The sequence below is a fragment of the Oncorhynchus gorbuscha genome, linkage group LG05 (assembly GCF_021184085.1).
Source record: "Oncorhynchus gorbuscha isolate QuinsamMale2020 ecotype Even-year linkage group LG05, OgorEven_v1.0, whole genome shotgun sequence".
Taxonomy (NCBI): Eukaryota; Metazoa; Chordata; class Actinopteri; order Salmoniformes; family Salmonidae; genus Oncorhynchus; species Oncorhynchus gorbuscha.
This window is the reverse complement of record NC_060177.1, coordinates 29,274,533-29,302,199: the sequence shown is the minus strand read 5'-3', so window position 1 is coordinate 29,302,199 and position 27,667 is coordinate 29,274,533. Positions and strand designations below refer to the sequence as shown.

General features: G+C 45.8%; 1 protein-coding gene across 2 annotated transcripts in view; it reads left to right on the top strand.

Annotated features, from left to right (window-relative positions):
• Positions 1–27,667, top strand: part of LOC124035798 (protein FAM189A1-like) — a 145,917-nt gene that overhangs the window by 48,364 nt on the left and 69,886 nt on the right. For both annotated transcript variants that reach the window (XM_046349543.1, XM_046349542.1), the window contains exon 2: positions 8,358–8,414. In XM_046349543.1, coding sequence (XP_046205499.1) covers positions 8,358–8,414 — 57 coding nt within the window. The remainder of the gene's footprint in view (positions 1–8,357; positions 8,415–27,667) is intronic.

Sequence of the window (27,667 nt, the reverse complement as noted above, 5' to 3'; positions counted from 1 at the left end):
ACCACAGGTGGTGTGAGACTCTCAGTAAGCTTCACACTGGGAGGAGATGGTTCACATGCACCTCACTTTCCCCCTGTGATATGTCATGTCACAAAGCAGTTCCCGAATCACCTTATCACACTCTAATAGGTGTGGAAGCAATACAAAATACTATTGCCTCATTACATCCTGAATGTGATAGCTGTGCATGGAATCTGTAACAGGGCTGTGATGTGTTTGTGTGTGAGTGTGTGTGTTTGTGTATGTGTGTGTGTCTCTCTCTTTCTCTCTCTGATGAGTTTGGGTGCTTGCATCACATTGGATGGGAGTGAGATTTCGCACACCCTCCACAGCTTTGAGGTTGATGGAAAATCATTATAGATCTTGGCAAGTGGCCGGCGGGTGGTTGCCTAGGAAACCTGGCTGTCTGTCGGTTGGTCCCTTCTTCCCATTGGTCTTGGTGGCCTGATGTATGTGAAATGCCCAGATTTTAAGACCTTCACTCAGAGTAATGTGTGCTTTGATGGGGGCAGGGGGTCTTGCATGAATGAATGAGATTAAATAAAAGCCGTTAGAAACATAGAATCCATGATGCACGCTGCTCTGTGTGATGTTTACCAGCACTGTGGAGACTTTATTGTAGAAAACAACCATCTTCCACTGGCAGCCAGCGTGTTATTATCATGCAGGTGATTGCAGATGACATGGTTTATCATCATCTGCCTTATTTTAGTGGGATTGACTGAGCCCCATCCACAGTGAGTGGCCCCAGTGCTGAATGGGGGCAGGGCATTATGTGAGGCACAGGGAGGGTGGACAGTCAGGGGAGGGGGGAGGTTGATAATGTCCACTCTTATGTTGTTATGCTGTAAACCATAACCACAGCCCCTACAGCATTCCAACAGCCTTCTTCATCCCTACCCCTGCCGTCCCCATCCACCGTTCCATCATTACAGCCTCATCAACACCATGCCAATCTCTGTGTGACAGAGAGAGAGCAGTGACCTCTGGGACAGGCCAGTGACTGCAGGGGGCATGCTCCTTGTGATCATCCCTGTTCTCCACTGATGCCTGGGGGTATAGGGTGCTGTAATCACTGCCCCCCCCCTTCTCCACCTTCCACAGTCAGCTCAGGGTCAGTTATCATAACAGTACTAATGGGACAGCCTGGGAGAACACATCATTAATAGTAGTGGGCTCTGGGCTGGGGGATGAGAATAGAGCTTTCTTTCACTGCTGTGAGGTCCAGAGTTGTGTCCTGCAATGTAAAGGACATGTGGAGGGTAGGGGTGTGTAGGTGTATGTAGGTATATACACATATATATAGTGCCAGTCAAACGTTTAGTCACACCTACTCATTCCAGGGTTTTTCTTTATGTTTCTCTATTTTCAAAACTATGAAATAACCCATATGGAATCATGTAGTAACCAAAAAAGATATTAGATTTTTCAAAGCAGCCACCCTTTGCCTTGTTGACAGCTTTGCACACTTTGGCATTCTCTCAACCAGCTTCATGAGGTAGTCACCTGGAATGCATTTCAATTAACAGGTGTGCCTTGTTAGAAGTTCAATTGTGGAATTTATTTCCTTCTAAATGCATTTGAGCCAATCATTTGTGTTGTGACAAGGTAGGGGTGGTATACAGAAGATAGCCCTATTTTGTAAAAGACCAAGTCCATGTTATGGCAAGAACAGCTCAAATAAGCAAAGAGAAATGACAGTCCATCACTACTTTAAGACATGAAGCTCAGTCAACAGGGAAAATGTAAATTTCTTCAAGTGCAGTCGCAAAAACCATCAAGGGCTACGATGAAACTGTCTCTCTTGAGGATCGCCACAGGAAAGGAAGCCCCAGAGTTACCTCTGCTGCAGATGATAAGTTCATTAGAGTTACCTGCACCTCAGATTGCAGCCCAAATAAATGCCTCACAGAGTTCAAGTAACAGACACATCTCAACATCAACTGTTCAGTGAATCAGGCCTTCATGGTCGAATTGCTGCAAAGAAACCACTACTAAAGGACACCAATAATAATAAGAGACTTGCTTGGGCCAAGAAACACAAGCAATTTACATTAGAACGGTAGAAATCTGTCGTTTGGTCTGATGAGTACAAATGTGAGATTTTTTATTCCAACCGCCATGTCTTTGTGAGACGCAGAGTAGGTGAATGGGAAGATTTCTGTATGTGTGGTTCCCACCGTGATGCATGGAGGTGGTGGTGTGGGGGTGCTTTGCCTGTGATACTGTTGGTGATTTATTTAGAATTCAAGGCACAATTAACCAGAATGGCTGCCACAGCATTCTGCAGCGATACACCATCCCATCTGGTTTGCACTTAGTGAGACTATTTTTGTTTTTTAACAGAACAATGACCCAACACACCTCCAGGCTGTGTAAGGGCTATTTCACCAAGAAGGAGAGTGATGTAGTGCTCCATCAGGTGACCTGGCATCCACAATCCCCCGACCTCAACCCAATTGAGATGGTTTGGGATGAGTTGGACTGCAGAGTGAAGGAAAAGCAGACAACAAATGCTCAGCATATGTGGGAACTCCTTCAAGACTATTGAAAAAGCATTCCTCATGAAGCTGGTTGAGAGAATGCTAAGAGTGTCAAAAGCTAAAGTCTAAAGTCATCAAGGCAAAGGGTGGCTACTTTGAAGAATCTCAAATATATTTGGATTTGTTTAACACTTTTTTGCTTACTACATGATTCCAAGTGTGTTATTTCATAGTTTTTATGTCTACAATGTAGAAAATAGTCAAAATAAAGAAAAACCCTTGAATGAGTAGGTGTGTCCAAACTTTTGACTGGTACTGTATAGGTATATAAAAAAGGAACTCATTCCCGACTTTCAACTTACTCTTGAAAGTTTTGATAGTAGAGCGCACAAGGTATAGGGCTTTTCTCAATGCTGTAGAATGTAGAGAAAAATGGGCAGTTCAAGAGGGTGCTATGAAGTTGATGTCAAAACGTTGTTTTCTTTGCCTTATGTCATTATAAATTACATAGAATAAATCATTATATTGTTTTCTACAATATTCTAACCTTAATATACGTGTACTTGACAGTGTTGATAAAAATAAGAATGTTAGTGACTGTTGCTAGTTTAGACTGCGCTGCGCTTGGATGTATCTCTTCCATATTTGGCGTTGTGAGCTGGTAAAACTCTGAGGCGTTTCCGCTGGTTGGACCAATCAAAATCAACTTGATACCGTCGTCATTTTCAACTCCAGATCCTTGGCTTTCATTGCCTACAACCGCGATGTCGAGAAAGCTGTTTCTATGGCTATCTAAGGGAAAGACTCGTTGAAAACAGGAACAGGTTGTCTTCGCATAGAGTAGATATTGAAATGGAGTATTTTAGCCCTGTAAATTAATATATATTTAGTCCCTATTTAGTTTTGTATTCAGCGAATTTCATTTACAAAACAAATTGCTCACAAACCTGCAGCCACTCGTTAGCTTGTCAGTTGATGTTCGAAAGTAACGCAGTTCTGCTGAGTTCTATTGAGCAGTGACCACTTTTTGATCATGCCTGTGATGACATTCCATTCACTCTAAACATACTCAATTCTGAGAGTAAATCGTTGATGCCTTTTTAACCATATATATTGTAGAGACATATGGTCTGGACTATTGTTTTCCTGACTGAATTTTCATTAAACCTTGATTGAATTAATCATTTTCTGTTTGAACAGCCGACAAGGTGACATTTCTACATTGAGTAGTGCATCATCAGTTTTCCTCTTGTCCTGTCAGTCATTTCATACCTTACAGAGCTATTTATGACTTGTCAGACATGTCCAGATCAACTAGCCTATGTCAGTTAACGTTGTTTATCTAGGTTTTTTTAGCCCATAGATTTTGTTGTAATGTTTGAGTCACACGAATACACATTAGACATGACAAAATGTATAGAATTGCAAGAAAATGAGCTTTAAACCTGCTAAATGTTCTCTCCACCAACAAGAGGGGTGTGAACAGTTTGTCATGATCAGTGCTTGTGCCCATAGAAATCGGCGTGGCTTTCAAGCATGTAGTGTGGATGTTCCCCAATGCTGTAAGGGGTGCCTGAGTAAAAAAGTTTGGGAACCCCAGTATTAAAGCTTCATTTCCAATAGCTTTGCCTTTGTCTTGGACAGTCCCATTTCCCATCACATAGACATGCAGTCTCAGTAAAAAGTAGAAGCCTCCCTGGACAAAGGGTTGAGGGTGCTGTTCAGGGCTGTAGTTTACGTAGAGACAGCAGCACTAATGTTCTTGCCGTATTCTCAAGAGGCACTAGAGAAGGATGGAGGACAGCGAGAGGAGTTCGAGTGAGAGCACACACCTCTCACCCCCATTCATAAAACATCAGCAGAGAAGGACTTCTGAAGGTCAGAACAGAACTGCTCATGCTGTCATCAGACTAAAGGTTCACTGTGATGGTAGAATTCATCTTCTATGTGCTTATTAACGTTAACCTCCTCAATCTCCTGGTGATGTCATGCTCCATTTTACAGCCTCACTGAATGCTCTCTCAGATCCAGACTCTTGTGTGTATGAATTTGAGATGGAAACCATGTTTCTTTTTTACGGCCAACATAATGCCCTGTGAAACGGTTAAAAGTGTACCAGAATTTGTGTCGTCTGAGCTCATCTCTGAATTGGGATTAAAGTGCTCATTCTGGTCAATTTAGATTGGGGTGTAAGCTCTCTATATCCATGAGATCAAAGCAACTCCAGCCTGGATTTTCCGCAGCCAGGTATAGGAGTGTGTATGGGTGTGTAGGTGTGTAAGAGTGTGTACAGGCTGCAGCATACCTAAACGCTCCGGACTGGAATGTGGCCGGGGGGGGATCAGTCAGACAGGAGAGAGGGCTTTGGGGTCAATGACATTCTGACCGAGGGATCTAGGAGGGCTTATTGGGTTTTGTCTTCCGAAAAGCATTGTTTGACTTTTCTGTTCAGTTGGTGGACGGCAAATAAAATACATGGTTGTGATATCAGATACTTGTGTTGTGGAAGGCTTATGATTGATCACAATGTGTACTGTTCAGGACGGCAGGGTTGTTATGCTGTGTGTGTGTGTGTGTGTGTGTGTGTGTGTGTGTGTGTGTGTGTGTGTGTGTGTGTGTGTGTGTGTGTGTGTGTGTGTGTGTGTGTGTGTGTGTGTGTGTGTGTGTGTGTGTGTGTGTGTGTGTGTGTGTGTGTGTGTGTGTGTGCGCGGGTGGGTGTGTGTGTGTGTGTGTGTGTCCATGTGTGCGTGGCTGTCAGAGTGCAGTACATTCTTTCATGTCTCTGTGTGGCACAACCTGTGATGAGTTGCTTGGAAAGTTTAGACCCCTCTTTCATCCCATTTCAGTAGCCATTTTGTTTCCGTGTGCATATGTATGTGTTCTACACGCCAGAGTTGTTGGCTCAGTTGATAGTCATGAGTGTAGCCAGTGTGTCTGTTAGTGGCTATATGTAAATGCTGTGCTTTGTTTTGTGTGGTTAAAGGTGGTTGTCGTATATATCTCTGGATGGTAAGCTATACCCTGTAGGGACCATGTCGTGCAGCCAGATGTGGGAGAGAGAGAAGAGAGAGGCTATTCTCTCCTGATGATGGGCAACACTAAACATCAGGAGTCTGATTGGAAGCCATCTCAATATAGAAGCCTTTCATGGTAGGATGCAGGAATCGATGGCCCTGATATTGTGTAGCTATTGAGAGCAGATGTGGGTATTTCATGGATCATTTGCTCCTTTCAGAGAATATGTTGGTTTGTGTTGATAACAGTCAGTTGAGAATGAGATGAATTGATTAGCTAATTTGGGTGTCCCGTTTTGAACACAAAGTGTGTGTATAAATTGCAGCAGGGCAGAAGTAAAAGAAGGGGAGCTTTTCCAAACTGGTGAGTTGAGCTGAATAGGTGGCCAGGCCTCAGTGACTACCGTGGTAAAGTGTCTTAATCCTTTTCCCAGTGCAGCAGAGAGAGAGAAATCCCTGCGTGATTGACACAAAGCTATCACAGGCAGCCCTCTCCATATCATCTCTCAGACAGAGACTACCATAGCTACAGCCTCTGCTCCAGCCAGCCTCAGCCCAGGGTTTAGCAGCTCCACTAGCCCCTAAAGCCTACCTGACTATCCTTCTCCAGGGGACCAGAGTTGTTTCACTCTCAGACATATAACTTCCTGAAGTTTCCCCTTATGACCAGCTGTCAGAGTAGAGACAAGGCTGAGTGGATTCTCTACTCTACCACTGATATCTCACCAGTTAAGAGTGTTAGCTAATGAATGTTCCCTTCGTCCCCCGGAAAGAGGGCTGGTGCAGGGCTTAACGCATTCTGCCTGTCCTTCCTCTCCTCCACCATCTGAGATGTAAGATTGAAACTTGGAGATAAGAGGGAGGAGTCCCCTGGGTGTCATGACAACTAAACTCTATGGAAAGAAAAGTGAAACTTAACTGTGTTGCCGCGGTAATAGCCATCCATTCATGTGCTCCCTGGTTCTTTATGTAGTATCAGAGGTTGATGGGGGCTGTTTGGAGATCAGGTGTGTGAGACGGTTACAGTGTTGCTCTGGACCAGAGGTGTCTGTGCTAAAGACAGGAGCAGAAGAGGGGAGCTGATCTCTGTGTGTCTGCTGTCTGGCACAGACCTGGGCTGCTTTTACTGCTGAACAGATTTACTACCAGACTGCATTTACAGGAATACAGCCCTTATCTCCATCTCTCTCTCTCTCCCTCCCTCTGTTGCAACAGAATGCGTGATCTATAATTCATAAGAGCAAATAGATAGTGAAGCGTTCACATCTCGCTAGACATCTGCCTTTGAAATTATCATCTCTCTCCAAGCTTCCAAAATAAGCATATTTATGTCACTTGCAGAATATGTTTAATGATGCCATCAAATTATCATTTCAGAATTAAAATGACTGAGTATGTAAAATCATCTTGCCTCGATTTTGTCACTGTTCAAAACAAAGAAATCTTACAGTGTAGGCATAAACATGCATAATTATGTTGGCAGTAGGCATGGTACAGTGATAACGTGTACATTCTGGCAGACGATAGGTATTGGCTCCTGCACGCTGTATATACAACTCCATGTTCATTTCAGGTGTTCTACTTTCTCCTCGTTGCTAATCTGCAGTCAGGAAGTCACTCAGCACTTTTTGATTGGACAAGATAAATGATCCTACTGATCTGAAACAGTAATGATCTGCCAGTCTCACTGATCTTCAGCCCTCATCTAAAATGGGTCAAATATGAATAACACTGTGCAAATGTAACATCTCCCTAAGGTTCTTCCTGTACATCCATTGGGGCTCTGTAAGATAGTAGGCTAGATCCCAGGCAGTTTTATCAACGTGCGCACAGCCCTCGGTAGTCTGACGGAATTAGGAGCAAAATGGTGGTATTTATGTACAGGTGCAGAAAGTGAGCTGGAACTAAGGAATATGGAAAATGGCCATTCCATAATACACGTCACAAATACTAGGACATCATATCACATAAACATTCCAAAGAATACCGATATTAGGAAAATACCCTTCTACATAGAAAACCCAAATGATAGAATATGCAGATGTGACCCAAGCTCACTCTCCAAAGCAGTTCAGGCCAGCGATACAAAGTAACTTTCAACTCTAATAATAATCCCGCGTGTGATTTTTATGTAACGACTGCGATGTATGTTCGAAGGGTTTTAGCAACAGGAAAATGTCAAACAGTTATCGACATAAACAAACGGCATTTGCAGTCTGTGTTGGCCGTGAAACGAGTGGCCAGCATTGGAGTAGGCGCTCTCCAATGCGCAACGTCACTCAACGTCTGCTTCAGTGTGTTTTCAGTCATTCTTCTCTTGTTGAGTATCAGCCAAAGACTTAAAACAAGTTCAGATGGCTACAACAATGGAGGGGATTGGTTTGCCCTTGGTAGTGAAAGGCTGCCTCTAGGTCTGATGTCTTTCCAGCTGAACTTAGGGATTCAGAGAGAGGCTAGCGTGTAAGAGAGAGGGGAAGAAGAGGGGAGAGAGAGAGAGAGAGAGAGAGAGAGAGAGAGAGAGAGAGAGAGAGAGAGAGAGAGAGAGAGAGAGAGAGAGAGAGAGAGAAGCTAGGTGGGTGGGGGAGTCTTGTTGGTTAATGTTGGGTGAAGGAGAGAGAATGTAGAGAAACAGAATGCTGGAGGCTAATAGAACACCAGATATGAAGTTTCAAAAATGTACTGTGATACTGTGATGTGTCAACTCACACCAAGGAGATATGATCACAATCCAAGATCACACCACAGTGAACCTATACGGCACCCATGTCTGTCTTTCCCCTTTCTCTCACATGTTGGTTATCCTAACTGTTGTACTGTGTTCTCTTCCCTTCCACTGACCTACAGTGTTGTTCTCTTTCAGGTGCTGCTGTCTGGACTGATAGGAGTGGTGTCATGGAAGAGGCCTCTCTCTCTGGTGGTGAGTGATGGTCTAACTCTAACTTCCTGATCTGACCTAACATTCTCAGGGTGTCACGCCCTGACCTTAGTATTCTTTGTTTTCTTTATTATTTTGTTTAGGTCAGGGTGTGACATGGGTGATATATGTGTTTTTGTACTGTCTAGGGGTTTTGTATGTTTATGTGGTTGTTTACTATCTAGGTGTTTTGTATGTCTATGGTTGCCTAGATTGGTTCTCAATCAGAGGCAGCTGTTTATCGTTGTCTCTGATTGGGAACCATATTTAGGCAGCCATATTCCTTGGGTATTTCGTGGGTTATTGTCTATGTATTAGATGCTTGTGTCTGCACTCATATTATATAGCGTCACGTTCGGGTTATTGCTTTGTAAGTTTGTTTAGTGTTTCTTCATTAAAGAAGTATGTATTCATCTTACGCTGGGCCTTGGTCTCCTCCATACATCGAACGTGACACAGGGGGGATATTTGCCTCTCTCCAAGCCCTCTCCAGGGCAACTGGTTTTCAGTGGTGTAAAAATACTTTAAAGTACTACTTAAGTAGTTTTTTTGGGTATCTGTACTTTACTTCACTATTTATATTTATACTTTTACTTTTACTCCACTACATTCCTACATTTTCCCTGACACCCGAAAGTACTTGTTACATTATGAATGCTTAGCAGGACAGTAAAATGGTCTAATTCACACACTTAAAGAGAAAGTCCCTGGTCATCCCTACTGTATCTGATCTGGTGGACTCACTAAACACAAATGCTTTGTTTGTTAATTATATCTGAGTGGTGGAGTGTGCCCCTGGCTATCTGTAAATTAAAAAAATGAGAAAATCGTGCTGTCTGGTTTGCTTAATATAAGTTTGAAATGATTTATACTTTTACTTTTTATACTGAAGTATATTTTAGCAATTACATTTACTGTTGATATTACCTATATTTAAAACCAAATACTTTAAAAAAAACTTTTACTCAAGTAGGATTTTACTGGGTGACTTTCACTTTATTCATTTTTTTTGTTCACCTTTATTTAACCAGGTAGGCTAGTTGAGAACAAGTTCTCATTTGCAACTGCGACCTGGCCAAGATAAAGCATAGCATTGTGAACAGACAACACAGAGTTACACATGGAGTAAACAATTAACAAGTCAATAACACAGTAGAAAAAAAGAGAGTCTATATACATTGTGTGCAAAAGGCATGAGGAGGTAGGCGAATAATTACAATTTTGCAGATTAACACTGGAGTGATAAATGATCAGATGGTCATGTACAGGTAGAGATATTGGTGTGCAGAAGAGCAGAAAAGTAAATAAATAAAAACAGTATAGGGATGAGGTAGGTAAAAATGGGTGGGCTATTTACCGATAGACTATGTACAGCTGCAGCGATCGGTTAGCTGCTCAGATAGCAGATGGTTGAAGTTGGTGAGGGAGATAAAAGTCTCCAACTTCAGCGATTTTTGCAATTCGTTCCAGTCACAGGCAGCAGAGAACTGAAACGAAAGGCGGCCAAATGAGGGGTTGGCTTTAGGGATGATCAGTGAGATACACCTGCTGGAGCGCGTGCTACGGGTGGGTGTTGCCATCGTGAATATTAAGTAATATTTACTTTTACTCAAGTATGACAATTGAGTACTTTTTCCACCACTACTGGTTTTGGCACCCAGGGTAACAGCATGCGAGGGTGTTGTCTGTGTGACCCTCTACTGTGAGAAGGCCTGGATTTGTGCTAGCTGGGATAAAATACTGTTAAAATAGATCACAACTCCAATGCCTTTGAGAAAGGATACTCTCATCTCAACCACTGACCTGGAAATGGTCAGACTACACTGAACGTTTCTCTCGCTTTTAGTTCTGTGATAGGGACAATCTTTCCACTGTGTCGTCAGTACAGTCGCCCACAGTGTCAGGAATCAAAATGGGCTGGAATGGCTCAGCAGCACAGAAATGACAGGTATGTTTGTCCTGCAGGCATCTTTACAATGAGTTTTCTTCCTCCTAAGTAGTTGTTTTTCTCTGTGCGTAATGCCAGAGGGTTGTATCATAAACACTACACTGTCTTCAGAAACAGCTATGTTGTAGGTCCTTATAGCAATGATCAAAGGGCCAGTGTCACTCCTACTCAGTCCTCCCTATCATCACCATTCTCCTCAGGACATCAGAGAGCAGAGAACGTCTCCCTCTCTCTGTCATGCTCCTCATGTGTATAATTCTCTAATTTGACATTTTTGCCATGTTAGACACAATCATCATACAATGTTTTCTCAGAGTTGCTCAGCTGTGTAATGGATTTCTCTTTCCAGAAGGCTTATGACAGAAATCACTACCAGAGTCTCTGAGATGAGCCTGAGAGGGGGATCTAATAGCCTGTCATGTTAGACTACAGTCAAACCCGTGTTCAGAGCCTCTGCTCATTGTGGATTTACAGTAGCTCCAAGTCTGGTGGGCAGCCTGTGAATGGGATGTAAAATGTATGCATTCAGTCTGCAATGTGCTGCCAAGCATTGATTTCATACACAATAGCAGCATGGCTTGAGAAAGTTTCCTGAATTTCTGATGTGTCTCTTTCCTTGGTCTGAGTGTGGACGTGTAGGGATCCATTCAGTCAGTGGGCTGTATGTTGGTGGTAGTGGTGCCTGCAGTGTGCTTTAAATAGTCTTAGTGGTGTGGTGCCTGCAGTGTGCTTTAAATAGTCTTAGTGGTGTGGTGCCTGCAGTGTGCTTTAAATAGTCTTAGTGGTGTGGTGTCTGCAGTGTGCTTTAAATAGTCTTAGTGGTGTGGTGTCTGCAGTGTGCTTTAAATAGTCTTAGTGGTGTGTGTGGTGCCTACAGTGTGCTTTAAATAGTCTTAGTGGTGTGGTGTCTGCAGTGTGCTTTAAATAGTCTTAGTGGTGTGTGTGGTGCCTACAGTGTGCTTTAAATAGTCTTAGTGGTGTGGTGTCTGCAGTGTGCTTTAAATAGTCTTAGTGGTGTGGTGTCTGCAGTGTGCTTTAAATAGTCTTAGTGGTGTGGTGCCTGCAGTGTGCTTTAAATAGTCTTAGTGGTGTGGTGTCTGCAGTGTGCTTTAAATAGTCTTAGTGGTGTGGTGCCTGCAGTGTGCTTTAAATAGTCTTAGTGGTGTGGTGTCTGCAGTATGCTTTAAATATTCTTAGTGGTGTGTGGTGCCTGCAGTGTGCTCTAAATAATAGTCTTAGTGGTGTCTGTAGTGTGCTTTAAATAGTCTTAGTGGTGTGTGGTGCCTGCAGTGTGCTTTAAATAGTCTTAGTGGTGTGTGGTGCTTGCAGTGTGCTTTAAATAGTCTTAGTGGTGTGTGGTGTCTGCAGTGTGCTGTAATTAGTGGTGTGGTGTCTGCAGTGTGTTGTAATTAGTGGTATGGTGTGTGGTGTCTGTAGTGTGCTGTAATTAGTGATAGTGGTGTGGTGTCTGTAGTGTGCTGTAATTAGTGGTGTGGTGTGTGGTGGCTGCAGTGTGCTGTAATTAGTGGCGTGGTGCCTGCAGTGTGCTGTAATTAGTGTGAGTGGTGTGTGGTGCCTGCAGTGTGCTGTAATTAGTGTTAGTGGTGTGGTGTCTGCAGTGTGCTGTAATTAGTGGTGCGGTGTCTGCAGTGTGCTGTAATTAGTGATAGTGGTGTGTGGTGTCTGCAGTGTGCTGTAATTAGTCTTAGTGGTGTGGTGTCTGCGGTGCGCTTTAAATAGTCTTAGTGGTGTGGTGTCTGCAGTGTGCTGTAAATAGTCTTAGTGGTGTGTGGTGCCTGCAGTGTGCTGTAATTAGTGTTAGTGATGTGGTGTCTGCAGTGTGCCCTAATTAGTCATAGTGGTGTGGTGTCTGCAGTGTGCTGTAATTAGTGGTGTGGTGTGTGGTGTCTGCAGTGTGCTGTAATTAGTGGTGTGGTGTGTGGTGTCTGCAGTGTGCTGTAATTAGTGGTGTGGTGTCTGCAGTGTGCTGTAATTAGAGTTAGTTGTGTGTGGTGTCTGCAGTGTGCTGTAATAAGTGTTAGTGGTGTCTGCAGTGTGTTGTAATAAGTGTTAGTGATGTCTGCAGTGTGCTGTAATTAGTGTTAGTGATGTGTGGTGTCTGCAGTGTGCTGTAATTAGTGTTTGTGATGTGTGGTGTCTGCAGTGTGCTGTAATTAGAGTTAGTGGTGTGTGGTGTCTGCAGTGTGCTGTAATTAGTGATAGTGGTGTGTGGTGTCTATAATATACTGTAAGTCGTGTTTGTGATGTGTGGTGTCTGCAGTGTGCTGTAATTAGTGTTTGTGATGTGTGGTGTCTGCAGTGTGCTGTAATTAGAGTTAGAGGTGTGTGGTGTCTATCATATGCTGTAATTAGTGTTTGTGGTGTGTGGTGTCTGCAGTGTGCTGTAATTAGTCTTAGTGGTGTGGTGTCTGCGGTATGCTTTAAATAGTCTTAGTGGTGTGTGGTGCCTGCAGTGTGCTGTAATTAGTGTTAGTGATGTGGTGTCTGCAGTGTGCCCTAATTAGTCATAGTGGTGTGGTGTCTGCAGTGTGCTGTAATTAGTGGTGTGGTGTGTGGTGTCTGCAGTGTGCTGTAATTAGTGTTTGTGATGTGTGGTGTCTGCAGTGTGCTGTAATTAGAGTTAGTGGTGTGTGGTGTCTGCAGTGTGCTGTAATTAGTGATAGTGGTGTGTGGTGTCTATAATATACTGTAATTAGTGTTTGTGATGTGTGGTGTCTGTAGTGTGCTGTAATTAATGATAGTGTTGTGTGGTGTCTGTAGTGTGCTGTAATTAGTGATAGTGGTGTCTGTAGTGTGCTGTAATTAGTCATAGTGGTGTGTGGTGTCTATCATATGCTGTAATTAGTGTTTGTGATGTTTGGTGTCTGTAGTGTGCTGTAATTAGTGTTAGAGGTGTGTGGTGTCTATCATATGCTGTAATTAGTGTTTGTGATGTTTGGTGTCTGCAGTGTGCTGTAATTAGAGTTAGTTGTGTGTGGTGTCTGCAGTGTGCTGTAATTAGTGTTTGTGATGTGTGGTGTCTGCAGTGTGCTGTAATTAGTGTTTGTGATGTGTGGTGTCTGCAGTGTGCTGTAATTAGAGTTAGAGGTGTGTGGTGTCTATCATATGCTGTAATTAGTGTTTGTGATGTTTGGTGTCTGCAGTGTGCTGTAATTAGAGTTAGTTGTGTGTGGTGTCTGCAGTGTGCTGTAATTAGTGTTTGTGATGTGTGGTGTCTGCAGTGTGCTGTAATTAGTGTTTGTGATGTGTGGTGTCTGCAGTGTGCTGTAATTAGAGTTAGAGGTGTGTGGTGTCTATCATATGCTGTAATTAGTGTTTGTGGTGTGTGGTGTCTGCAGTGTGCTGTAATTAGTCTTAGTGGTGTGGTGTCTGCGGTGTGCTTTAAATAGTCTTAGTGGTGTGTGGTGCCTGCAGTGTGCTGTAATTAGTGTTAGTGATGTGGTGTCTGCAGTGTGCCCTAATTAGTCATAGTGGTGTGGTGTCTGCAGTGTGCTATAATTAGTGGTGGTGTCATAGTGGTGTGGTGTCTGCAGTGTGCTATAATTAGTGGTGTGGTGTGTGGTGCCTGCAGTGTGCTGTAATTAGTGTTAGTGATGTGGTGTCTGCAGTGTGCCCTAATTAGTCATAGTGGTGTGGTGTCTGCAGTGTGCTGTAATTAGTGGTGTGGTGTGTGGTGTCTGCAGTGTGCTGTAATTAGTGTTTGTGATGTGTGGTGTCTGCAGTGTGCTGTAATTAGAGTTAGTGGTGTGTGGTGTCTGCAGTGTGCTGTAATTAGTGATAGTGGTGTGTGGTGTCTATAATATACTGTAAGTCGTGTTTGTGATGTGTGGTGTCTGTAGTGTGCTGTAATTAATGATAGTGTTGTGTGGTGTATGTAGTGTGCTGTAATTAGTGATAGTGGTGTCTGTAGTGTGCTGTAATTAGTCATAGTGGTGTGTGGTGTCTATCATATGCTGTAATTAGTGTTTGTGATGTTTGGTGTCTGTAGTGTGCTGTAATTAGTGTTAGAGGTGTGTGGTGTCTATCATATGCTGTAATTAGTGTTTGTGATGTTTGGTGTCTGTAGTGTGCTGTAATTAGTGTTAGAGGTGTGTGGTGTCTATCATATGCTGTAATTAGTGTTTGTGATGTGTGGTGTCTGTAATGTGCTGTAATTAGTGGTGTGGTGCCTGCAGTGTGCTGTAATTAGTGTTTGTGATGTGTGGTGTCTGTAATGTCGCATTCACAGGTAGTATCACATTTTCATTTCATCTCATTACAGTACAACGGTTTGATTTGTTTGATCGTAGCTAGCTACATAGCTAGCTACATAGCCGCCTTTGTATCAAAGATAATTGTGTAGCCTAGAGCGATTTTCTAGGTTAGCTAGCCAGCTATTGTCGTTCTTTTAACACAACGTAACGTAAACAACACTGCTAGCTAGCCAGCTAGCCCCCGAATAGCAGCACTGTCGAAACTATTACACTCAACGGAACGACTTGATTAGTGTAGTGTCAACAACGCACCCAATGCCAGCTAGCCTACTTCAGCAGTACTGTATCATTTTAATCATTTTAGTCAATAAGATTCTTGCTACGTAAGCTTAACTTTCTGAACATTCGAGACGTGTAGTCCACTTGTCATTCCAATCTCCTTTGCATTAGCGTAGCCTCTTCTGTAGCCTGTCAACTATGTGTCTGTCTATCCCTGTTCTCTCCTCTCTGCACAGACCATACAAACGCTCCACACCGCGTGGCCGCGGCCACCCTAATCTGGTGGTCCCAGCGCGCACGACCCACGTGGAGTTCCAGGTCTCCGGTAGCCTCTGGAACTGCCGATCTGCGGCCAACAAGGCAGAGTTCATCTCAGCCTATGCCTCCCTCCAGTCCCTCGAATTCTTGGCACTGACGGAAACATGGATCACCACAGACAACACTGCTACTCCTACTGCTCTCTCTTCGTCCGCCCACGTGTTCTCGCACACCCCGAGAGCTTCTGGTCAGCGGGGTGGTGGCACCGGGATCCTCATCTCTCCCAAGTGGTCATTCTCTCTTTCTCCCCTTACCCATCTGTCTATCGCCTCCTTTGAATTCCATGCTGTCACAGTTACCAGCCCTTTCAAGCTTAACATCCTTATCATTTATCGCCCTCCAGGTTCCCTCGGAGAGTTCATCAATGAGCTTGATGCCTTGATAAGCTCCTTTCCTGAGGACGGCTCACCTCTCACAGTTCTGGGCGACTTTAACCTCCCCACGTCTACCTTTGACTCATTCCTCTCTGCCTCCTTCTTTCCACTCCTCTCCTCTTTTGACCTCACCCTCTCACTGTCATGTTTTGTCTTATATTGTCTTGTCATTTTTCTTTTCCTTCTGTTCGTTTTCCCCCTGCTGGTCTTTTTAGGTTCGTTCCCCTTTTTCTCTCTCCCTCCCTCTCTCTCTTCTCTCTGTCGTTCCGTTCCTGCTCCCAGCTGTTCCTATTCCCCTAATCAATCATTTAGTCTTCCCACACCTGTTCCCTATCTTTTCCCCTGATTAGAGTCCCTATTTCTCCCCTTGTTTTCCGTTTCTGCCCTGTCGGATCCTTGTATATTGTTCACCGTGCTGTGTCTTTGTATCGCCCTGTCGTGTCGTGTTTCCCTCAGATGCTGCGTGGTGAGCAGGTGTCTGAGTCTGCTACGGTCAAGTGCCTTCCCGAGGCAACCTGCAGTTTATTATCGAGTCTCCAGTCAGTTCTCGTGATTACGAGTGGAATTGTTTTTTATACTTTATTTACCGCTCCGATTTGTCTAGGAGTATTGCTATTTCCTTAAACTGGATTAAAGACTCTGTTTTCGCCAAGTCGCTTTTGGGTCCTCATTCACCTGCATAACAGAAGGATCCGACCAAAGAATGGACCCAGCGACTACAGACGCTCGTAACACTGCCGTCGAGATCCAAGGAGCCATGCTCGGCAGACACGAGCAGGAATTGTCTGCTGCTCGTCATGCCATGGAGAACCTGGCCGCTCAGGTTTCCGACCTCTCTGGACAGTTCCAGAGTCTTCGTCTCGTGCCACCTGTTACTTCCTGGTCTGCCGAGCCTCCGGAACCTAGGGTTAATAACCCACCTTGCTACTCCGGGCAGCCCAAGGAGTGCCGCTCCTTTCTCACCCAGTGTGATATTGTGTTCTCTCTCCAACCCAACACATACTCTAGAGAGAGAGCTCGGGTTGCTTACGTCATTTCACTCCTTACTGGCCGGGCTCGAGAGTGGGGCACAGCTATCTGGGAGGCAAGGGCTGATTGTTCAAACAATCACCAACCGCCTGTGCCTCTATTGCGGATTTGATGGACATTTTGTCAATTCATGTCCAGTAAAAGCCAGAGCTCATCAGTAAGCGGAGGGCTACTGGTGAGCGCTACTACTCAGGTCTCTCCATCTAGATCCTGTACTACTATGTCGGTCCATCTACGCTGGACCGGTTCGGGTGCTACATGCAGTGCCTTGATAGACTCTGGGGCTGAGGGTTGTTTCATGGACGAAGCATGGGCTCGGAAACATGACATTCCTTTCAGACAGTTAGACAAGCCTACGCCCATGTTCGCCTTAGATGGTAGTCATCTTCCCAGTATCAGATTTGAGACACTACCTTTAACCCTCACAGTATCTGGTAACCACAGTGTGACTATTTCTTTTTTGATTTTTCGTTCACCTTTTACACCTGTTGTTTTGGGTCATCCCTGGCTAGTATGTCATAATCCTTCTATTAATTGGTCTAGTAATTCTATCCTATCCTGGAACGTTTCTTGTCATGTGAAGTGTTTAATGTCTGCCATCCCTCCCATTTCTTCTGTCCCCACTTCTCAGGAGGAACCTGGCGATTTGACAGGAGTGCCGGAGGAATATCATGATCTGCGCACGGTCTTCAGTCGGTCCCGAGCCAACTCCCTTCCTCCTCACCGGTCGTATGATTGTAGTATTGATCTCCTTCCGGGGACCACTCCTCCTCGGGGTAGACTATACTCTCTGTCGGCTCCCGAACGTAAGGCTCTCGAGGATTATTTGTCTGTGTCTCTTGACGCCGGTACCATAGTGCCTTCTTCTTCTCCGGCCGGGGCGGGGTTCTTTTTTGTTAAGAAAAAGGACGGTACTCTGCGCCCCTGCGTGGATTATCGAGGGCTGAATGACATAACGGTTAAGAATCGTTATCCGCTTCCCCTTATGACATCAGCCTTCGAGATTCTGCAGGGCGCCAGGTGCTTTACTAAGTTGGACCTTCGTAACGCTTACCATCTCGTGCGCATCAGAGAGGGGGACGAGTGGAAAACGGCGTTTAACACTCCGTTAGGGCATTTTGAGTACCGGGTTCTGCCGTTTGGTCTCGCCAATGCGCCAGCTGTTTTTCAGGCATTAGTTAATGATGTTCTGAGAGACATGCTGAACATCTTTGTTTTTGTCTACCTTGACGATATCCTGATTTTTTCACCGTCACTCGAGATTCATGTTCAGCACGTTCGACGTGTTCTCCAGCGCCTTTTAGAGAATTGTCTCTACGTGAAGGCTGAGAAGTGCTCTTTTCATGTCTCCTCCGTTACTTTTCTCGGTTCCGTTATTTCCGCTGAAGGCATTCAGATGGATTCCGCTAAGGTCCAAGCTGTCAGTGAGTGGCCCGTTCCAAGGTCACGTGTCGAGTTGCAGCGCTTTCTAGGTTTCGCTAATTTCTATCGGCGTTTCATTCGTAATTTCGGTCAAGTTGCTGCCCCTCTCACAGCTCTTACTTCTGTCAAGACGTGTTTTAAGTGGTCCGGTTCCGCCCAGGGAGCTTTTGATCTTCTAAAAGAACGTTTTACGTCCGCTCCTATCCTCGTTACTCCTGACGTCACTAGACAATTCATTGTCGAGGTTGACGCTTCAGAGGTAGGCGTGGGAGCCATTCTATCCCAGCGCTTCCAGTCTGACGATAAGGTTCATCCTTGCGCTTATTTTTCTCATCGCCTGTCGCCATCTGAACGCAACTATGATGTGGGTAACCGCGAACTGCTCGCCATCCGCTTAGCCCTAGGCGAATGGCGACAGTGGTTGGAGGGGGCGACCGTTCCTTTTGTCGTTTGGACAGACCATAAGAACCTTGAGTACATCCGTTCTGCCAAACGACTTAATGCTCGTCAAGCTCGTTGGGCGTTATTTTTCGCTCGTTTCGAGTTTGTGATTTCTTACCGTCCGGGTAGCAAGAACACCAAGCCTGATGCCTTATCCCGTCTTTTTAGTTCTTCTGTGGCTTCTACTGATCCCGAGGGGATTCTTCCTTATGGGCGTGTTGTCGGGTTGACAGTCTGGGGAATTGAAAGACAGGTTAAGCAAGCACTCACGCACACTGCGTCGCCGCGCGCTTGTCCTAGTAACCTTCTTTTCGTTCCTGTTTCCACTCGTCTGGCTGTTCTTCAGTGGGCTCACTCTGCCAAGTTAGCTGGTCATCCCGGTGTTCGAAGCACTCTTGCTTCTATTCGCCAGCGCTTTTGGTGGCCGACTCAGGAGCGTGACACGCGCCGTTTCGTGGCTGCTTGTTCGGACTGCGCGCAGACTAAGTCAGGTAACTCTCCTCCTGCCGGTCGTCTCAGACCGCTCCCCATTCCTTCTCGACCATGGTCTCACATCGCCCTAGACTTCATTACCGGTCTGCCTTTGTCTGCGGGGAAGACTGTGATTCTTACGGTTGTCGATAGGTTCTCTAAGGCGGCACATTTCATTCCTCTCGCTAAACTTCCTTCCGCTAAGGAGATGACACAAATCATCATCGAGAATGTGTTCAGAATTCATGGCCTCCCGTTAGACGCCGTTTCAGACAGAGGTCCGCAATTCACGTCACAGTTTTGGAGGGAGTTCTGTCGTTTGATTGGTGCGTCCGTCAGTCTCTCTTCCGGGTTTCATCCCCAGTCTAACGGTCAAGCAGAGAGGGCCAATCAGACGATTGGTCGCATACTACACAGCCTTTCTTTCAGAAACCCTGCGTCTTGGGCAGAACAGCTCCCCTGGGCAGAATACGCTCACAACTCGCTTCCTTCGTCTGCTACCGGGTTATCTCCGTTTCAGAGTAGTCTGGGTTACCAGCCTCCTCTGTTCTCATCCCAGCTTGCCGAGTCCAGCGTTCCCTCCGCTCAAGCGTTTGTCCAACGTTGTGAGCGCACCTGGAGGAGGGTGAGGTCTGCACTTTGCCGTTACAGGGCACAGACTGTGAGAGCCGCCAATAAACGTAGGATTAAGAGTCCAAGGTATTGTTGCGGCCAGAGAGTGTGGCTTTCCACTCGCAACCTTCCTCTTACGACAGCTTCTCGTAAGTTGACTCCACGGTTCATTGGTCCGTTCCGTGTCTCCCAGGTCGTCAATCCTGTCGCTGTGCGACTGCTTCTTCCGCGACATCTTCGTCGCGTCCATCCTGTCTTCCATGTCTCCTGTGTCAAGCCCTTTCTTCGCACCCCCGTTCGTCTTCCCTCCCCCTCCCGTCCTTGTCGAGAGCGCACCTATTTACAAGGTACGTAGGATCATGGACATGCGTTCTCGGGGACGGGGTCACCAATACTTAGTGGATTGGGAGGGTTACGGTCCTGAGGAGAGGAGTTGGGTTCCGTCTCGGGACGTGCTGGACCGTTCACTTATTGATGATTTCCTCCGTTGCCGCCAGGATTCCTCCTCGAGTGCGCCAGGAGGCGCTCGGTGAGTGGGGGGGTACTGTCATGTTTTGTCTTATATTGTCTTGTCATTTTTCTTTTCCTTCTGTTCGTTTTCCCCCTGCTGGTCTTTTTAGGTTCGTTCCCCTTTTTCTCTCACTCTCCCTCTCTCTCTTCTCTCTGTCGTTCCGTTCCTGCTCCCAGCTGTTCCTATTCCCCTAATCAATCATTTAGTCTTCCCACACCTGTTCCCTATCTTTTCCCCTGATTAGAGTCCCTATTTCTCCCCTTGTTTTCCGTTTCTGCCCTGTCGGATCCTTGTATATTGTTCACCGTGCTGTGTCTTTGTATCGCCCTGTCGTGTCGTGTTTCCCTCAGATGCTGCGTGGTGAGCAGGTGTCTGAGTCTGCTACGGTCAAGTGCCTTCCCGAGGCAACCTGCAGTTTATTATCGAGTCTCCAGTCAGTTCTCGTGATTACGAGTGGAATTGTTTTTTATACTTTATTTACCGCTCCGATTTGTCTAGGAGTATTGCTATTTCCTTAAACTGGATTAAAGACTCTGTTTTCGCCAAGTCGCTTTTGGGTCCTCATTCACCTGCATAACACTCACCTTCCCCCCCTACTCACAAGGCAGGCAATACGCTCGACCTCATCTTTACTAGATGCTGTTCTTCCACTAACCTCATTGCATCTCCCCTCCAAGTCTCCGACCACTACCTTGTATCCTTTTCCCTCTCGCTCTCATCCAACACCTCCCACACTGCCCCTACTCGGATGGTATCGCGCCGTCCCAACCTTCGCTCTCTCTCCCCCGCTACTCTCTCCTCTTCCATCCTATCATCTCTTCCCTCTGCTCAAACCTTCTCCAACCTATCTCCTGATTCTGCCTCCTCAACCCTCCTCTCCTCCCTCTCTGCATCCTTTGACTCACTATGTCCCCTATCCTCCAGGCCGGCTCGGTCCTCCCCTCCCACTCCGTGGCTCGATGACTCATTGCGAGCTCACAGAACAGGGCTCCGGGCAGCCGAGCGGAAATGGAGGAAAACTCGCCTCCCTGCGGACCTGGCATCCTTTCACTCCCTCCTCTCTACATTTTCCTCCTCTGTCTCTGCTGCTAAAGCCACTTTCTACCACTCTAAATTCCAAGCATCTGCCTCTAACCCTAGGAAGCTCTTTGCCACCTTCTCCTCCCTCCTGAATCCTCCTCCCCCCCCTCTCTGCAGATGACATCGTCAACCATTTTGAAAAGAAGGTCGACGACATCCGATCCTCGTTTGCTAAGTCAAACGACACCGCTGGTTCTGCTCACACTGCCCTACCCTGTGCTCTGACCTCTTTCTCCCTCTCTCTCCAGATGAAATCTCGCGTCTTGTGACGGCCGGCCGCCCAACAACCTGCCCGCTTGACCCTATCCCCTCCTCTCTTCTCCAGACCATTTCCGGAGACCTTCTCCCTTACCTCACCTCGCTCATCAACTCATCCCTGACCGCTGGCTACGTCCCTTCCGTCTTCAAGAGGGCGAGAGTTGCACCCCTTCTGAAAAAACCTACACTCGATCCCTCCGATGTCAACAATTACAGACCAGTATCCCTTCTTTCTTTTCTCTCCAAAACTCTTGAACGTGCCGTCCTTGGCCAGCTCTCCCGCTATCTCTCTCTGAATGACCTTCTTGATCCAAATCAGTCAGGTTTCAAGACTAGTCATTCAACTGAGACTGCTCTCCTCTGTATCACGGAGGCGCTCCGCACTGCTAAAGCTAACTCTCTCTCCTCTGCTCTCATCCTTCTAGATCTATCGGCTGCCTTCGATACTGTGAACCATCAGATCCTCCTCTCCACCCTCTCCGAGTTGGGCATCTCCGGCGCGGCCCACGCTTGGATTGCGTCCTACCTGACAGGTCGCTCCTACCAGGTGGCGTGGCGAGAATCTGTCTCCTCACCACGCGCTCTCACCACTGGTGTCCCCCAGGGCTCTGTTCTAGGCCCTCTCCTATTCTCGCTATACACCAAGTCACTTGGCTCTGTCATAACCTCACATGGTCTCTCCTATCATTGCTATGCAGACGACACACAATTAATCTTCTCCTTTCCCCCTTCTGATGACCAGGTGGCGAATCGCATCTCTGCATGTCTGGCAGACATATCAGTGTGGATGACGGATCACCACCTCAAGCTGAACCTCGGCAAGACGGAGCTGCTCTTCCTCCCGGGGAAGGACTGCCCGTTCCATGATCTCGCCATCACGGTTGACAACTCCATTGTGTCCTCCTCCCAGAGCGCTAAGAACCTTGGCGTGATCCTGGACAACACCCTGTCGTTCTCAACCAACATCAAGGCGGTGGCCCGTTCCTGTAGGTTCATGCTCTACAACATCCGCAGAGTACGACCCTGCCTCACACAGGAAGCGGCGCAGGTCCTAATCCAGGCACTTGTCATCTCCCGTCTGGATTACTGCAACTCGCTGTTGGCTGGGCTCCCTGCCTGTGCCATTAAACCCCTTCAACTCATCCAGAACGCCGCAGCCCGTCTGGTGTTCAACCTTCCCAAGTTCTCTCACGTCACCCCGCTCCTCCGTTCTCTCCACTGGCTTCCAGTTGAAGCTCGCATCCGCTACAAGACCATGGTGCTTGCCTACGGAGCTGTGAGGGGAACGGCACCTCAGTACCTCCAGGCTCTGATCAGGCCCTACACCCAAACAAGGGCACTGCGTTCATCCACCTCTGGCCTGCTCGCCTCCCTACCACTGAGGAAGTACAGCTCCCGCTCAGTCAAAACTGTTCGCTGCTCTGGCCCCCCAATGGTGGAACAAACTCCCTCACGACGCCAGGACAGCGGAGTCAATCACCAACTTCCGGAGACACCTGAAACCCCACCTCTTTAAGGAATACCTAGGATAGGATAAGTAATCCCTCTCACCCCCCCCCCTTTAAGATTTAGATGCACTATTGTAAAGTGACTATTCCACTGGATGTCATAAGGTGAATGTACCAATTTGTAAGTCGCTCTGGATAAGAGCGTCTGCTAAATGACTTAAATGTAAATGTAAATGTAATGTGCTGTAATTAGTGGTGTGGTGCCTGCAGTTTGCTGTAATTATTGTTTTTGATGTCTGTAGTGTGCTGTAATTAGTGTTTGTGATGTCTGTAGTGTGCTGTAATTAGTGTTTGTGATGTCTGTAGTGTGCTGTAATTAGTGATAGTGGTGTCTATAATATGCTGTAATTAGTGTTTGCGATGTGTGGTGTCTGTAGTGTGCTGTAATTAGTGTTTGTGATGTCTGTAGTGTGCTGTAATTAGTGATAGTGGTGTCTATAATATGCTGTAATTAGTGTTTGCGATGTGTGGTGTCTGTAGTGTGCTGTAATTAGTGTTAGAGGTGTGTGGAAGAGGATATGAAGGATTTAGACTTGTGGTGTATGAATCATGACAGTTCAATTGAGGACAGGCTTAACTGAATGAACAAAAGAGGAAAAGAGGAATAATGTAATTAAATAGTTTAGGTAATGGCATCGTCTTACAGACTACAAATATTCCAAAACATAGATCCTTTTTGTCACTAAAGTAATACATTTGACAAGGAAATTAACTTTTTGTCCTGAATACAAATACAAAACCATTTGGGGAAAATCCAACACAACACATCACTGAGTACCTCTCTTCATACTTTCAAGCATGTGGGTGACTGCGTCATGTAATGGGTATGCTTGTCATTAGCAAGGACCAGGGATTTGGGGGGGGATAAAAATAAACAAAATAGAGCTATAAGCAGAGGCAGAGTCCTAGTGGAAAATTTGGTTCAGTTTGCTTTCCAACAGACACTGGGTGTCATGTTTTGTCATTTATTATCTTGTCTTGTCCCTGTGCTTCCCATTCTATTCGTTTCCCTCTGCTGGTCTTATTAGGTTCTTTCCCTCTTTCTATCCCTCTCTCTCCCCCTCCCTCTCTCACTCTCTCGCTCTCTCTTCTCTCTATCGTTCCGTTCCTGCTCCCAGCTGTTCCTATTCCCCTAATCAATCATTTAGTCTTCCCACACCTGTTCCCGATCCTTTCCCCTGATTAGAGTCCCTATTTCTTCCTTTGTGTTCCGTTCCTGTCCTGTCGGTTCCTTGTCTAGAATTCACCGTGCTGTGTTTGTGTATCGCCCTGTCGTGTCGTGTTTTCCTCAGATGCTGCGTGGTGAGCAGGTGTCTGAGTCTGTCTGGTTCAAGTGCCTTCCCGAGGCAACCTGCTGTTCACCTGCTGTTCAAGATCGAGTCTCCAGTTTGTCCTCGTCATTTCGAGTGATAGTTGTGTTTTTTGTTTGTATTTACTTTACTGGATTAAAGACTCTGTTTTCGCCAAGTCGCTTTTGGGTCCTCTTTCACCTGCATGACACTGGGGGACAAATTCACCTTTCAGCAGGACAATAACCTTAAACACAAGGCCAAATATACACTGGAGTTGCTTACCAAGATGACATTGAATGTTCCTGATTGGCTTAGTTACAGTTTGACTTAAATCTACTTGAAAATGTATAGCAAGACGTGATAATGGCTGTCTAGCTAGGATCAACAACCAACTTGACAGATCTTGAATCATTTTTTAAAGAGTAATAGGCAAGTATTGTACAATCCAAGTGTGCAAAGCTCATAGAGACTTACCCAAAAAGACTCTGAAAGCTGTAATCGCTGCCAAAAAGGTGAATCTAACATGTATTGACTCAGGGGGTTGAATACTTATCTAATCAAGATATGTTAGTGTTTTATTTTTCCATTCAATTTTTATTTTTAAATTCTTCCACTTTGACATTAGTTGAGAATGTTGTGTAGATCATTGAATTTTCTTTACAATTGAATCCATTTTAAATCCACTTTGTAACACAACAAAAAAAGTCAAGAGGTGTGAATACTTTCTGAAGGCACTGTAGCTTGTGGTGGTGGGGAGGTGGATGGTCATCCAGGTGGGGAGGTGGATGGTCATCCAGGTGGGGAGGTGGATGGTCATCCAGGTGGGGAGGTGGATGGTCATACAAGACTGTTGCTGAAACACCGCAAGTGAGAGAATGCGCAAGTTGACATATAAATACATCCCAACATTAACACCCATTGGTGGAGACAGGGAAGTGATAATTGCAAGTGTGAGCCCATAGGTTAAACAGCAAGGGTGCGGAATGTGCATTATTGTGCCGTGCTTGTAGTCTGAAGGTAAACAGGTGAATGACATTCCGCACATAGGAAGAGGACCCGAACGAGACGCTGTGGTTTATGATGATACATTTGTATTCATTCCCTCTATGCCTGTATAATAGGAAGCATGGTGAATTATGTTATGCTGCTTGATGATGTTAAATGAGCATGCAGACCAGCCTTGCTGATTGAACTTTCGTAAACAACATTTCAGTCGAGTAGAGGCTTAACAGGATGAACAACAGGGACAGGATGCAATATGCAATCATATAGCTGGGATCAGCTCAACATCAATAGGCCTGCGTAGACTAGTGGACGGGAGTTCTCATCGCACAACCATGAAAGACACTCTGGTGTTATATGGCGTTCCATACGTTCTAATAGAATGAATAGAGTTGAGAGAGCGAGAGAAGAAGAAGCAGCACAATACGTTAAAGGGAAAGAGTAGGCCCGAGGGCTACACACCCCAAACCAAACATAAAGCCTAGACTGCAAACGTGCACTAAACATGACATGTTAAATATGACATAGCCTCATGATGAGTGAAAAAGATTGCAAACCAGGAAGCATTTCATTGAACTGTGAACCCTATACCACGTCAAACCTGTACATATGACAATAACATTTGACTGTGTTGATTTGTGTAGGCACGGTAGCCCCTACAATGAAGGCTATTTGATGACTATGCCTATGCATTGCGTGGAGAAATTAAGAATGAATGGAGTAAAGATTAATATTGTCAGATACACTGAGTGTACAAAACAGTAGGAACATCTTCCTAATGTTGAGTTGTCTACCCTTTCCCCCTTGGAACAGCATCAATTTCTCGAGGCATGGACTCTACAAGGTGTTGTAAACGTTCCACAGGGATGCTGGCCAATGTTGACTCCAATGCTTCCCACGGTTGTGTCAAGTTGGCTGGATGTCCTTTGGGAGGTGGACCATTCTTGATACTGTTGAGTGTTAAAAAAAACAGCAGCGCTGCAGTTCTTGACAAACTCAAACCGGTGCGCCTGGCCCCTGCTACCATACCCTGATCAAAGGCACTTAAATATTTTGTCTAGGCCCATTCAACCTCTCAAGGCGTAGAAATCCTCATTTAACCTGTCTCCTCCTCTTCATCTGACAAGTGACATCAATAAGGGATCATAGCTTTCAACTGGATTCACCTGGTCAGTCTATGGCATGGAAAGTTCCTAATGTTCCTAATGTTTTGGACACTCAGTATATATCAACATGGAATGACGCTAACCACAACTGCCGGTAACCACGCCCTACAGTATAACTAGACAGGCTATTTAGACTCAGCCTCTTTGTCACATCACCTCTATGGTACAGCAGCTAGATCGATCAGCTCTCAATGTACAAGGCATAGGCAGATATAGTCCCATTTCTACTCCTTCATAACAGTGGCAGTGTGGCTGGAATGCTCACCTCTCCCACAATGTTAATATTAATGTGATACCTATTGATGGAACAGCCAACAGGAATGAGGCTAGAGCTGTATTATTCTGTAACAGTAGAGAGGCCTGTAGCTAGTGTTGGAGTCAGTCAGTGTGTGATGGTACTCTAGGGAAGGCTGGAGGTAGTGTTAGATGTGGCCTTGCCCACTGCCCAGTGGCCTGTCACAGAGGGGCAGGGGAGACAAAGGGGGGAGACAAGGATGCCTCACCCAGTAATGACCCATGACAGGGTATCTGCCAGGTCTGATGAGTCACACACAGAGCCTGTGTTCTCTATGCTCCACTAGCCAGGTCTGTCTAGAGAGGCCGGTGCTGCTGTCCTCTGAATACTAACTCCACCACCTCCACGCTGCAGTACCTAGGAATGAGTACAGACTGTACAGCTCTGTTCCACTCACACACAGGCTTTAATATGATCACAGGACATGTGGAAGTGTTCGTCAGTAGTAAGCTGTCATTGATGGCGGTAGATGAATGATGAGGACTCTCCATCTCTCCTTATCCCTTCCATGGGGGCAGGTGTTGTGGGGGGCTGTAGGCGCCTGTGGGCTTGGAGAGCTAGGAGGGCTGGGGTTGTGGTGGGCCAGGAGAGTGGATTAATCAGAGTCACATGGGGGGTGGGAGGTAAGGGAGGGTGGCCATATTAATGCACTCTGGGAATGCAACATACATCTCAACAGCAGCACCACTCGACCCACTGTTCAATCATCTTCCCCTTCATCTCTCTCCCTGTCCACCCAAATATTGGGTGGGGGGAGAGGGATGGGCACACCACCACTGGTAACTTGAAAGGTTTCTGTGAATGATGTGACCAGGAGAAGTGTCACATGATTGAAAGTAAAAATACCAATGTGACTGACCGGCTCTATTCGGTCTTATGTAGCAAAATTTGAGCAAGAAAATGGTATATCATACACTACAGTTGATGAACAATGGGAAAGTAATTCTGCTTTGAAAGTTGATTAACTTGTAACCTCACTTTTGAGAAAATGGCCTTTGAATGTTTTGGTACACCTACTGGAGTGCTCTTTGTCCAC